This window comes from Lissotriton helveticus, chromosome 7 (genome assembly GCF_964261635.1).
Source record: "Lissotriton helveticus chromosome 7, aLisHel1.1, whole genome shotgun sequence".
NCBI classification, from domain to species: Eukaryota; Metazoa; Chordata; class Amphibia; order Caudata; family Salamandridae; genus Lissotriton; species Lissotriton helveticus.
In genome coordinates this window covers 1432706445-1432720578 of record NC_136068.1, presented here as the reverse complement: position 1 = coordinate 1432720578, position 14134 = coordinate 1432706445, and the positions used below count along the sequence as shown (strand labels likewise).

Sequence of the window (14134 nt, the reverse complement as noted above, 5' to 3'; positions counted from 1 at the left end):
TAAACACAAAACATGGTGGAATTAATGTAGGTGTGACTTGTAATCATTCTTTTAACATTATTAGCCATGTACATAGAAGACACCAAAAAATAATTACCTATTGGCCTTCTACTAATAGTTATCATTACTCGAATGAATGAGTGTCTTTATTGTATAAAAAATATATTAAAATATTCATCACAATTATAAGTATCTTAAAATCACAAGCATATCTACAAATATACCACAAAATCGACATTTCACTCACACATCCTTAAGACAACAATAACCATAATCTAAAAATGTTGTTAATATCCCACTAAATTAGCAATTGTTGCAGAAAAACAATATTATTAAAATTATTTTAATTAAATGCATTTTTCAGGTATTTCTTCCTCACGCCCAATAAACTAGGACACAAACAAATTAAATGCTCAATCGACTCCTCATTAAAACCACATAGGCAGTAGTCCTTTGAGGGTAAACTGTTAGCGCCTAATTATAATTTTGGAGCAACACACGGTTGCGGTCTTGGGACCCGACACAGTGATTACAATGTGACAGCACATAGTGCAGTCAAATACTCCCATTTGTCTATGGGAGCTGGTGCCACGGCCGTAAACCGGCGGTAGCACAAGCTCCCATAGACAAATTGGAGAATCTGTTCATACCTGCACCAGGTGGCAGGCACCTCAAATGCCAGCAACACTGTGCAGAGTTTAACAGGGTGCTGCTAGGGGCCCACAATGTTGCTTTCCGACAGGTTTCGGTAGGAAACCAACATCATAATACCTATGGTGGAAACGCCGCCCATAGGAATTTATGGGCTGGTCTGTCTATCTGGTCACCAACCAATTTTAGAATATCCATGTGTTATGGTGTAATAAATCATAATTGTGATGTATTGAAGGCATGTTCAGTTCGAAGTTTAATATGCTTTAATACATATGATTAAGAGGTTATCTTTTGTGTACACAAGCGTAGTGGTGTAAATTGATTCAATAAGAAAACACATGTTTGTATGTGCAGTGCATTTATAAGAGATATGCTTTTTAACCTATGTACTCTTCACAGTGGAGGAGCAGTGGTGTAATCTCTTAGAGCCATATACTTGTGAGTGATGTAACAAAAGTGACTGTGATCTATTTTTCATATAGCCTTAAAAAGGTTGCATGTATATGTAACAGAAGCGACGAAACACGTGTTGGCTCTCGACCTGTCACAGAACTCCCGCATGAGAAGAATCAACCGAAAGAATAAAAGATTGAAGAGTCTAATTTTGACTTGTACATATGTTTGTGTTGACTTACTAAGCTACTGCTGTCAATTTTGGTGTGCTAGGGATTTGGTAAATGTTCAGTACATTGGACTGAACCCTGAGGACAGATAATTACAAGCATTTGCAATGTAATAGGACTCGCATTTACACGAGACCTATTGCATTGCAAACTGAAGTGCGGGCGGGAGGGAGTCAGGAGGGCGAGAAAACACGTACAACAGGAGTCTGGGGCGGGAGGATGGGCGTGAGAAGGCACTTCTTGAAATTGTACATGTGCTAGGGATTTTGGAAATACTAGAGTTGCAGCTTAGGCCACAGGATTAGGGGAGGCAGGTGGTTCTCTCCTCCTTTTAGCACCGTATAAATATAAAATAAAAATAAAACATGCATTAGTGAATATATTCTGTGATGCCTTCCCTATGTCCAATACCACCAATCTCTTGTTTAGTACAATGTACTGTACAAAACACTTCCTCGCTAGGTCAGTATAGAGTTAAACAGTTTTTTTTTGTAAGGCTCTTACTCTTCGCGGATCCAGCTCTCATTCCAGACCTGCCAGACGTCGGGCACAGCACACTCTTCTGGATGCCCACTGTTGCTTCTACTTTCCACATCCGATAGTCGCTAGTGCTTTACCACAGCCCGTCATTTCACAATGCTGAAGTCCAGCAAGCACTGTTCTGATAGCAGGCTAAGCTTTCAGATTTGGTGCAGATATCTTGGCGCTACTTCACGGTGGGTGGATTTCTTGGATACAGAAATACGAATATGAAAACTTCCTCTAAGAGATCATCTCCATAAAAGACATTTTATTCAGATGGCAGGGCGCCGTTGGCCCCAGACGCAAGGCGGCTCTTCCAATCGCCTTTGGTTGATTACGGTGCTGGCTCCACATTCACCAGGACTTTGGCAAGCAGCTTAGTGCCTGCTCGTGAGGCTGGCATGCACACCACCAGATCCCAGGGCGTTTGAGCAGGCTAGTCCTGCTTCTCCTTCTTAGGGTGTGGGTACAGAATGCTTAAATACATGAATCGTCACAGCAAACTCTTCCACATGATTTACGATCTGAGTTCACGTGCCCACTCCCCGACCCTTTTGATTGGGGACTGCTATCTTTTCAAAATGGCAACAGGGCATTCTGGGGTGAGGTGTACTGCAAGCACCGTGCTGCAAGAGGGCTCCTGGCAACAGCAGTAACCTGTCACTCAAAAAGATTTTGTGACGGGCAGGTGGCATTTTTATGAAATAGGAATTTAATTACCAAGGTCTAATACCACAAGGCAGCTCCTATTCTCCGTCCAGGTTGACTCCACTCGGCGTGCTTGCTTCCACTCTTTAGGGTGATGTGTCAGTTACTTTGTGAATCTCCACAAACTCTCTTATTTAGTATCCTCTATTTCTTAAACACGCTGACTGGTAATGGTGCTTTACATATTGGGGAGAAATGTGGAATCTGGTATTGCAAGCATGTGCTCATCCAAGAGGTAAATGTGGCTCCTGGGATGACAGTAGCACTTTACATACTAAACGTAGAAACTGGTCACTAGTGCCTTTCACTATATGTGCACATTGTAAGGCAATGGGGCTCTACATACTCAGGTCAGTATAACATTTACAAATGTGGAAAAATCTGTAACAAAATGGAAATGGCAAAGAAGCCTGTACTTTTCAGTTGGGGGACAAGGCCACTTCAGATCATGGGTGGTGGTACTGAATATCGAGTTACCTCAATATTGCTGCCAAAATATCAACAGGTCAATATATGCAGGTAAGTATAGGTTTACAATCATTAACTCCACACATCTATACATTGACAATATGAAGCACTTTGGCTATGATATTCCGGTATCTCAGAGTTCCCTACTCAGTATTCCAAACTACAACCAGATCTTAGAGTTTACCGAAACATCATTAATATCTCTATTGTCTAAAGCCTAAACTCGTAAAGATCCTAGAGCTTTGATACAGATAGAACAGCTACAAGACTGACCAACTCTGCATAATCTCCCTAGGACTACACATACTCCAGGACGGCACATAGTTCAGAAGATACTTCAAAAGAGGAGGGCCTACACATACAAACACACTTATTCACACATCCACTACTAGAGGGAAGTCTGCATAGTAAACTTCGGATCATCCTCCAGGACAAGCACCCACAAGACTCACGCTCTCTAATGTCATTTTCTGCCTCTCTCAGTGACCACTATACAACTACAATACAATGACTCGCTGATTGTGTACTGAAGTTTGAAGAAGGGTTCAAGCGCCACCCTTCTTTAGGTTAGCCACCTTATGGAATATCTGCCACATAGACCAGCGCCAGGAGACTCCAGGAGTCGGAGCTTTTCTAATCCACAAGACATAAAATAACATGGGTGACTAAGGTTGGACAATGGGATTTGTGTGCGCAACCCACAGTCTTCTATTATATCATCCACAAGTGTTCACAAGCCCGGACTCCCATTTGAAGTATACCTCCACTGGGACTACGGCAACCCACACACATTGACCAACAAACACACCTAGGTGAGCCAAGCAGAAGGTCCTTAAAGTATTTGAAGTTCACTCCAATAGCCAAATCCATACATACAGGCAACAACCACAAAGAAAACCCATGGCAGTGCCCAAAGCAAAGTAACAGGTCAATTCTGGCAATATAAAAAACACACAAGGGAACATAAAATGGGTATTCTAAGGCTTATAAATAGCATTCACCAGTCTTACCATCCATTTTTGCACCCCTGCCTTCGTGGGCCGCTCATTGTTTAATGGGACATTCTTACTATCTGTGCATCAGTTAGCACTTAAGTAGGCCGCCCTGTTGAGCATGATATTATTAGTAGTACTTTGAAACAGCTGAATAACACTCAGGTATATCTTGGCAGATGATGGTTGTAGCATGACATATAACAGCATTCAATCTGATGGGATTTTCCCCAGCACAGTAAAGATGGAGGATGTGTGTCTTTACTCTTTTTCAAAGCTTTTTCTTTTTCCTGAAACATGCATATTTTTCACAGCATATGTTTTTTGAACAGCTTTCGTTCTGGTGAAGCACATCGAATCAAACAGACACTGCTTTAACTGGCACAAACAATTTCCTGTGCCTTCTGTTTTTTGTATTGACTGCACAATTGTGTAACAGTCACTTACAGGATTTTTACTCAATTACTTTATAGCTAGGCTTGCTCTACATAAATAGCTATAGACGCATATGGAAATGTTCTACTATTGTGAAATATTGTTACTGTAAACAAGCAAATGAATTGGAATTTTTAATTTGTTCCTGTTCAGCAATGCTCTTAAAAATATGTGGTGTTTTAGACAATACATATGATAAATAATGCCTTACAATTCTTGATCTTGCCTCAGTATTTCCCAAATTTTCTTACAGGTATGAACCGCCCTAAACTGTACTAAAAGGAAAGGAAATTGAAAATATGAAGAATAAGAAAATGGTAGAAAGAATTTTGAGAAAGACAACATATGATGAAAATCTATAAAAAAGAGTGCAGGCGGAGACTGGCAAAGGAATATTTAAGATGACAAAGTGAACCAATGAAAAGAAATAAATAAATAGAAAAATAAAACAAACAGTGACAAAAGGAGAGACTGCAGTCAAAAACCTTTTATTGGTAAAGCCAATAGGTATAACCTTTGTGAACTCTTGGCTTTGCCAGTGAGTTTTAGTCACACTGCACAAAATGTTGTACACCCCTACACAGCATCCGCAATGCTTTGCAGTATGGCTAAAATTAAAAAGAAAAAAACAAAAGCTTTTGACCCTGTGACATGCCATTTTGTACTAACGCGCACTATACATAAGCATACCTAAATAATGATGGGGACACTTTTATTTAGGTTGCGCCTAGCAGCAGCGCGCATACACTGCTCGCTCTGTGAGGCATGCTGTAGTAGGGTATGCTCTGGAAGCCTTGTCCACTCTCCGCCCTGTCATTGGCTTTGTGTCTGTCCTTCGAAAATGCTGGCTTTTGATTGATTATGAGTCCTGTTAGTCCCACCTTGGTACCGTGTTGTCTCCATTTGTTAACGCCCATAAGGACTGTACCTTTTACTTGTTTTGTTACACAGTGGGCTTCATCTGGTGGGTGAGTACTATTTTGATAATGGACACTGATGGGGACAATGGTGGCTGCAGCGCTATGCACTCTAAATTGTTTGCTTTTTACTTTAATGAGCGCGGCGCCCGCTTTAGGGACACTGCACGGACTTTATTTCTTTACTTACAGTTAACATTCATACTGAGTGCGGGGTCTACCTCTGGGACACCACGCTCTTTTTAATTTTTTTTATTTTTACTTTCATAATGAGCGCGGTGTGCGCTTCAGGGACACTGTGCTCTGTTTGTTTGTTTTTTATTTTTTACTTTAAAACTGAGTGCGGCCCCGCATCAAGGAGACTGTGCTTGTTTTTTTAAATAATTTTTTAACTTTAACACTGAGCGTGGCACCCGCTCCAAGGACACAGCGCTTAGTGTTAAAGTAAATAAAAATGCACGTGGTGTCTTTGAAGCGGCGCAGCGCTCAGTTTTAAACGTAACCATTTGCAATGCAATAGGCCTCCCATTTACGCGAGTTTAAGCTTTTGGCTTGGAAAATGACAATGCCTTTTATTTGTTTTAAAACACAAAAATAATAGGCATTGTCATTTACAATGCCAATAGCTCAAACTTACTTAAATGCCAACCTATTGCATTGCAATTGCAGCTTTTTTTTGTATTTCACACATGGGATGGAAGGTGAATTGAAGTGATGAGTAGAACTACTCTGTTGTGCAGTGTGAATTGTAAACTGCTACAATATGTTAACGTTTTAAAAACTTACAATCATTACCAGCTTCAGGGGATGAGATTTGTCACTGCAGCACTACATTACACAGTAAGTACCATTTTCCATTCGTAATATGTGTGCCCTGCACTGACTGTAAAGCCACTTCCTCACAAGCAGAGGCCAGTAGTCAGATGATGCAAATGATTGGAACAGTGTTCTTAACACTATCTGGTCATCCATAGCCTGTTGACGGGCTAATACAGCTACAAACCAATACTTTGTGAAGGTGTGTGGTGTTGCCCAGAACCGCTGTCCTGCTAATGGTATGTACCCCAGCAAAGCCATAGTGGCTACCTTCTATTGTGTAGAGAGCGCCCTGGGAGGTGCAGTGAGGACATGTTTAGCCTTGACCTAGCAGGTCTAGATACATTTGACAATTCATCTTGCAATGCCTGCCTTGAAAATAGGGTGTCCTTTCTGGTGTTTTGTATTTCTTTTTTTTAAACTTTTTTTTATTAATAATCCATGAGCACACGCAAAGGCTTATGATAAAAAAAGAGATAACAAAGAATGAAAGGCAGTCATATTACAATACATTAAACCAAATTTTTTCCATAAAGTCAAATAAATACATAATACAAAAATAAATGTATAAGGGAGACAAAACAGCAACAGATTTTCTTAGATAAATACAATACACAGGAGATTTATACATCCATATACGCCACTACTGGACCCCAGATCTCACAGCCTAGTTTCTTTTTCCGTCTACCTTTCAGAGCATATAAACTATACTCAATATTAAACATAGATAAGAATCTAGCTCTCTACAGTTCAAAAGAAGGAGCGTCTTTTTGCAACCACATTGAAGCAATACACAATCTAGCCACGGCTGTAGCTAGAAAGATCAAGTACTGAAATTTAAGGAGCAATTGATCCTCTGCCGATCCCCCCGCAACCCCCAAAAATACATGAGCTACTGATAATCGTACAGGCCCACCCAGAATCTCAGCTAAGAATATCTCTATGTGGTCAAACAGACTGTTTAAATGGCCACACGTATAGAAAACATGTACCAAGTGGGCATCATCTGACCCACAGCGAAAACACTTTCCGTCGTTAGATCCCCCCCATTTGGATATTTTCGCTGGGGTGTTGTATAAATTAAAAACAGTCTTGTAATGCTGTACACGAAGATTAGCTGACATAAACAATCTCCAAGCCAATTCGAGAGAAGTTTCAACCCTAGTACCAAGGCACCCCAATCTATTATCCCATTTTAAATTATGAGCCTCAAGATCGTTGTCCATGGTATCTAATAATAGTGTATAAAGAGTTCCAATCCGTGCCCCTTTCCTCACCGCCTCAATAAGAGAGTTAAATTCAATTTTCCATCGGGCTTTGAACAAATAGTCACGGATTTGCAAGTACTTAAAAAAGTCTGAGCGGGACAAATGAAAATGGTCAATTGGTGGTTTGTAAAGGCTAATAAGAGCTGGTTAGTTTTGCGGAACAACTTCGGACATGATTTATAGATTGACAGAGAGAGTACAGTCTGTCAGAGTGGCAGAGGACATTACCTCTGCCACCCTCATAAACTACTGTATGACAAATTTTTCAATGGGCACTTGCTCGGTGGTCAACTCTATACACTGAAAGGATTCACTGTCATGGCGTTTCCTTTCAATGTACAAAAATGTTAATGGACAGCCACTGTGGTTTTGCTAGCTGCCCATCAAACTGTTTGTTTTTAGAAACAAATTCCCATAGTGGGCGTTTGTTTGCGATAAAAAATAATTAATGATCCACCGTGTAGGGCGGGCTTTTTAATGTCCTTCATCTGATAGCCTTTATTTTGTCAGGCATTTGCAGTAAGTGTTACATTGACACAGTTAACGAAGGCTCTGTCAATGGAATACTTAAGGTTAGTCTGTTTTAGAAGAAGGCGTGAGAACACAGGAATTGATGGGAGAGGGTACTCAGTCACATTTCAGATGGAGTACCCTGTGCACTAAGCTCTAAATCAGGCGCAAAGTCCTGTCAATGGAATGCATGAATGCCCGCTTGAAGTCTAACGGGTGTAAAACCCTTTATGCTAGTGAATCAGGTTGTCGGAAAGAATAATCAGCAGCTCAATAGTTTGGGTAATGTGAAAAGGTCAGACTACCTTGGGCAGGAACTTCGGATTTGTCTTAATGACGACCCTGCTCTTGTGTATCTCAATGAACAGTTCCTGAATGGTGAACCTGAATGGTGAGTGCTTGTAGGTGGCTTATGCACTTGAGCAAGATTATGGCTATTATTACGGCCATCTTCCAGTAGAGAGAAAGGAAGTTGCATGAATATAGGGGTTTGAAAGGCAAAGCCATAGGCCATTTCAGAACTATGTTAAGGTTAAGCAACTGGACCCGTTCAAAGTCAAGATTCAAGCAATCATCTGTTACTTATTACACCTTCAGAAGGAAAGGCATGCATACAGTTCTTTAGCTCTACACTTATATCCTGGTAGCGGTGAATACCCCCCTGGTAGCCTGGTTTCCACACCGTACAACTGTATGCATGCATTTCCTTCTGAAGGTGTAATAAGTAACATATGATTGCTTGAATCTTGACTTTGAAAGAGTGGAGATGCAGTAGCAGAAAAATCTCTTCCACTTGGCTGCATAATGTGCATAAGTAGTGCCTCATGCAATATGGCCATACACTCTTCAAGGAGGTGTATTTAGCCATTTAGCCAAATTCTAGAGTCCCACGTGCCAGATCACTAGGTTGAGCTGCATGGGAACTGGGTGCCTGATCTGGCTATGTTATTGTGTGAGAAGGCTCGGTGTGATCACTATCGTCTCATGGGTACTGGCGGAAATATCTAGGAGTATTGGCTACCAGGGCAATCCGGCCCATGTTATGTTGGGGCACCATGATGAGGGTCATGAACATCTACCTCATTTTTCTCATCACATTAGGGATGAAGGGGAGAGATGTAAAAACGTAGGCAAATGTCCCTCACCAGTTCATTCATAGTTCTTTGCGCATGAACTATTGGTTTTGGTATCTGGAGGTGAAGCCTGTGCATTTTGTGCTTTGTGGAGTAGTGAAGAGGGTGAAAACGGGGTTCCCCTTTCCTGAAAGTACCTATAGAGAACTTATGGGTGGAGTTCTCACTTGTGGCTTATTGTTGCTTCCTACTTAGCAGGTCTGCAAAGTTGTTGTAGACTACTGGGAGGTGTCTCACTAGAAGATAGATTTTGTAGGTCTTATATGTGACCCCCTGATTTTGAACATTGTGAGGCACTTTTGTAGCGGGTCCATTTGTAATCCGTTGTACAGTATAATTGCTATGCATGATGCCATTATATCCCAGAGTTTCATTAAAGGTCTTACAGTGAGCAGATGAGTGAACTGAAAGGGAGGCAGCAGCTCCTCTGCTGCTTGGGTTGACAATGTTTTGTATCAAACCCAGGAAAGGCTGAACTGGTTGGAGTTGGAGTTGGGGTATCTTTGTGTTCAAGGTGAACACTAGGCTGTGGATCGGGGATAGAGCTGTCTCAATGTGTACTAGGAATTATTGTCTGCTGTTGTTCTTGAACAACACGTCATCAAGCCATGGATGCACACGTCCTATAAGTCAGTGGTGGGCTGGAGGCTGAAGGCTTTTTTCTGCCACGCTTGAGGTTTGATGCTCTGCCTCAGCATACGCATGTTTAAGTGAGCAGGTGGTACTTAGGCCCTCTGTGTCTTCTTAGTGTGGGGCTTTGCTAGTGTCAACATGGAGGGTACCCCATTTTCTCTTCTTTCTATGAAGCACTCACTGACAGTGGCTCCTGGGTGTTGCTTGAGCCACTGGAATGCTAAAGAGACCCACCTATTTCTCTTTGATGCCAAGCAGGTTTTGCACCTCAAAGATGTTCAGCATCATTTAGGCTGATTGCTGCTTCATTTATGAACATGCCCAACTCCTTTCTCATAAGGGGTATGGTTGTGATCGGAGAAAGCCAACAGATGCAAACACCATGCTGGTCAGTCCATGGATGTTTTATGTTGCACATTGGAAGGGTGTGGGTTCCATCACCCCTTTCCTGGCTGTATTCATCCTGGGGATTTAGGCTGATTGCTGCTTCATTTATGAACATGCCCAACTCCTTTCTCATAAGGGGTATGGTTGTGATCGGAGAAAGCCAACAGATGCAAACACCATGCTGGTCAGTCCATGGATGTTTTATGTTGCACATTGGAAGGGTGTGGGTTCCATCACCCCTTTCCTGGCTGTATTCATCCTGGGGATTTCCGCAGAGGCTAAAAAATCCTCGACCAAGTCGGGGACTAGGGTGTTGGCTTTCTGAGAGCTGAGGCAAAATATTTGTTAGCAGTAGTCTGGTGTTCGTGTCTGGAGAACTGTGAGTAGTGATTGTTATCCGAGTCATTGGCCTCAAAGAATGGAGCAGTTAGGCCTATGAGAAATGTGTTCCTCTCTAAGCCTATGCAGATTAAAAACCAGTTGATAAAAAAAAAACAATCTAAGGTGGAGTCAGTGCCATTTGCATTGTGGACGAAGGGTGGAGTAACAGGACATACGGTAATTTAACACTTTTTTAATAAAAAAAGCAACTTGTAATGTCTGAGTCGAAAACTAGTTGGCAGAAGTATGCAAAGCATGTGTATCTACAGCCACACATGGTACAAACATGAATTTACATATTTTAAGGGCCAGCTTTCCTCCAACTTTCTCCATTGCCGACAACAGTCTACAAACAAAACAGCAGTCAACATTTTGTTTAATAGATTATGAACATAAACCTTGCTTGTCGACTACGATAAACAATGTGTTTTCTTTTGATTAAATTTACCTCATTTGAATGTTCAAAACACATTCTGAATGTAAGGCATGTATAGTGTTACATTACTAATAAATCTAGAGTAACACATTCACATCAATAACCAACCTCTGTCTCCGTCTCAGAGTATTCCTTTACTCTCTCAACAGCCACAATGTTGGTTTCTAAGTCAGATGTCATCCGCACCATCCAATTTAAAGACATAGTAACCTAAAAGATAGAAAATTGAAAATCTCAGTTAAAAGAAAATACAATTTAGTCACTCTTATTGGTAGCAGAAAACATTTAAGAGCATCTGTAGATGTATTGATGCACAGCTAAATCATTCAGTCACATATATATCACTGATGTCATTAATGATGTCATTGAACATGCTATGAGCGATGCAATATGTGAGCTCAGAAGCAATGAATGGCATGGACACAAGTTAATGTTAGTTCAGTGAACTACAACTAGTGAATTTCCATATGTTTTCAGTTTAAAACATGGCATTATAATTAGCATTTTCACCTAACTAAATGGCACGTTAACCTTTTTTTATCCGGAATTTTTATGGTTTTCATTTTTAACCTAAAGTTAGGTCTTATTACCATACCATAATATAACCTTTACTTTTTTCCATTGAAGTTCTGTTTTTTTTTTATCATATTGACCCAATCCTATATCTAAGCAAAGCTTTTGACTCAGTGCAGTAGAGAGTTATTGCAGGGCATGTGGCCAACACCTATGTCCAGCCCCTGCTGGTAGGCAAGTCCCTACGAAAACAGTGCATGGCACCAGGAGCGTGTTGGCGGCATTGTCTGATCAGCAGCAAGACAGTGCACCCAATCCACACGGGGTGTAGGGTTAGCCGCATCCTGGGTTCGGGGAGTTTATTCCACTGTGACCCACTCACAAGAGCCATTTGGTCAGATAAACTGTGTACAATAACCTGAGCCCTTATACATTATTTGTTGTATAACTTCAGGACAGAGAGACTGAGTGCCCATGTCCTGTAATGGCAGTCGCAACATTCCCCTTGATGTTGCAGCCATCCAAGTAGATTGCTCATTTCTGCTAGACCTTCCTGGTGCGGTAGTACAAACGTAGATGCCAGGAAAGAACACTCTTTATAAAAAAAAATCTTTGGCCCCACTAGAGACCCACAGGACTCCAGCGGGCTAACCATCAAGATATCCTTATTTTTTAACCTTAATTTCTCAAAAACTGCTAAACAGATTCATAAAGAGCACACTTTAAGAGTAAAGATCTCACTGCCAACAAATGTGGTGCTATTCTGATGATCCGGTTTCTCTGTACCAGGGTGTACATTTCCTGTGGGAATCTCCATGTGAAAAATGTGTTTTGTACCCCGTGGTTCTCAGCCCCACTTGGTTGATTACCCCAAAACTTTCAAGGATGGAGCTCAAGAGGATAAACTTTTTTTGTTAAAATCTGTAAAATGGTTCCAATGTTACAACCAAAACCAAAAACTTTCTACTTATGACATATCTATAACTACACACTACAGCCACTGTGTAATCCCCCGTTAAAGCTTGACTTTATCAATAAAGCTTCGTAAAGTGCATGGCTAAGCGATTTGTGCAGTACCAGTGTCTCTGCTTAAGGCTGAGAGGAAACGAGGGTGCCGTAAATAAGTGACATTGGGTGCCAGGATCTTACCTTCCCATAAATATTTTCACGTCTTAGCAGTGTGTGCCGAGTTTCGCTGATGTTTAGTTAGCATGAGACGCCATTCTTAGCGGGTATCTGTCTAAGATACTGAAAACGGACTGGCGGTCATGTGACCTATTCCCAAACAAAGGTTAAAAAGTATGGGCGCCATCTTGCAATGGGTTAGTGTGAATAGTGACGATCTCGTCTGTCGTATTTCTCGCTAAGCTATCTTTGTGACAAGTTACTCGTGATGGTGAGAAGCAGATAAAGATGTGTGTGCTTGTCATCTGTAGATCATAACTATGTGGATTCCAACCATCACTAACGTTAGGCGCCATGTTGGTATGAGTTAGTGTGAGGTATTAGCATGGTGCTATGTTGGTGGTTAACACTAGGAGAATAACATTTCAAATGTGTTGAGTTGTAATGCAGTCTGATCTAAAAGTAAAATGCTGGTATGAGGTAGAACAAGTGACTGGTGAAAAACGGTGTCCTGAGGTGTATGGTGTAAGCAATATGAACAAAGAAAATAAATAAAAAGTGTCAAAGATGGAAAATTATATATAAATGACAAATTCTTGGTTTAAATATGTGATCATATATATATATATATATACAAGCAAATCCCCTCCAATCTGAAAAAGCTGGCAAAGCGAGAGGACACGGACCACAGATTGAGGCAAGATCTTATTCCTTTTTATTCACGATATGCGACGAAAGAGGACGTACTCGAATCTTCAAAAGGTTTCAAGGGAGGAAGGTGTGTGCATGCGAATATAGAGCACTACATGCCACAAACAGATGCTTACAAGGTAAGTAACAATATCTGTTATGGCATGTGTAGCTGTATTTACAAATGCTCTCCTTAGAAAGTAAAGCAGTCCCCCCAAAAGCGGTGGCTAGTCAGAAGATGTTGCATAAGACTGAAAAAGTATACGGAAAACAGCCTGGCCCACATTATCTTGTTGGTGAAGTACGACATCCGCACAGTAATGTTAGGTGAAAGTGTGCGGAAGAGATCAGGTTGCTACTATGCAGATGTCAGCAATGGGAATGTTAGCCATTTTTGCGGGTTGTTTGTGGGTGGATAGTCAAAGGTCTTTTGGCTTTGACATAACAGGTCCAAATACATTTGACCACCCTCAGTGCTATTTTTGCTTTAGAGAGCAAGCCCCTTGTGTGGTTTGGAAAATGAGACAAAGATCTGTTATGTCTTACAGACGGGTTTTGGCATGTCAGTGTAGTACATGAGGGCCCGCTTGACATCTAATTAGCAAATAACCTTTTCTGTTGCTGGGTCTGGATGTGGGAAGAATACTGGGAGTTCAATAGTTGGATAAAGATATAAACTAGAGACTACCTCGGATCTCAAGGCGAAAATTAAGAACCTTGGAATTCGGTTTGATGCAATTCTCTCGTTCAACGTCTAGCGGGGAAATGTTATGAGATTTTTAAACTTCTGAAAAATATCCTGCCATTTTATACCAGAAGCCACTGGAAAGTCAGTAGTTCAGGCTTTGATGACATCAAGGCTGGACTACTGCAATGTGCTGTTTCTGGGGGTCTCACAATATAGACTATAGAGACTGCAGGGG

General features: G+C 41.2%; 1 protein-coding gene across 2 annotated transcripts in view; it reads right to left on the bottom strand.

The window, feature by feature from the left end:
* The window catches only part of ABCC3 (ATP binding cassette subfamily C member 3), a 708094-nt gene that overhangs the window by 58964 nt on the left and 634996 nt on the right, over positions 1 to 14134 (bottom strand). For both annotated transcript variants that reach the window (XM_078654774.1, XM_078654775.1), the window contains exon 26: positions 10992 to 11093. In XM_078654774.1, the coding sequence (XP_078510900.1) occupies positions 10992 to 11093 (102 nt within the window). The remainder of the gene's footprint in view (positions 1 to 10991; positions 11094 to 14134) is intronic.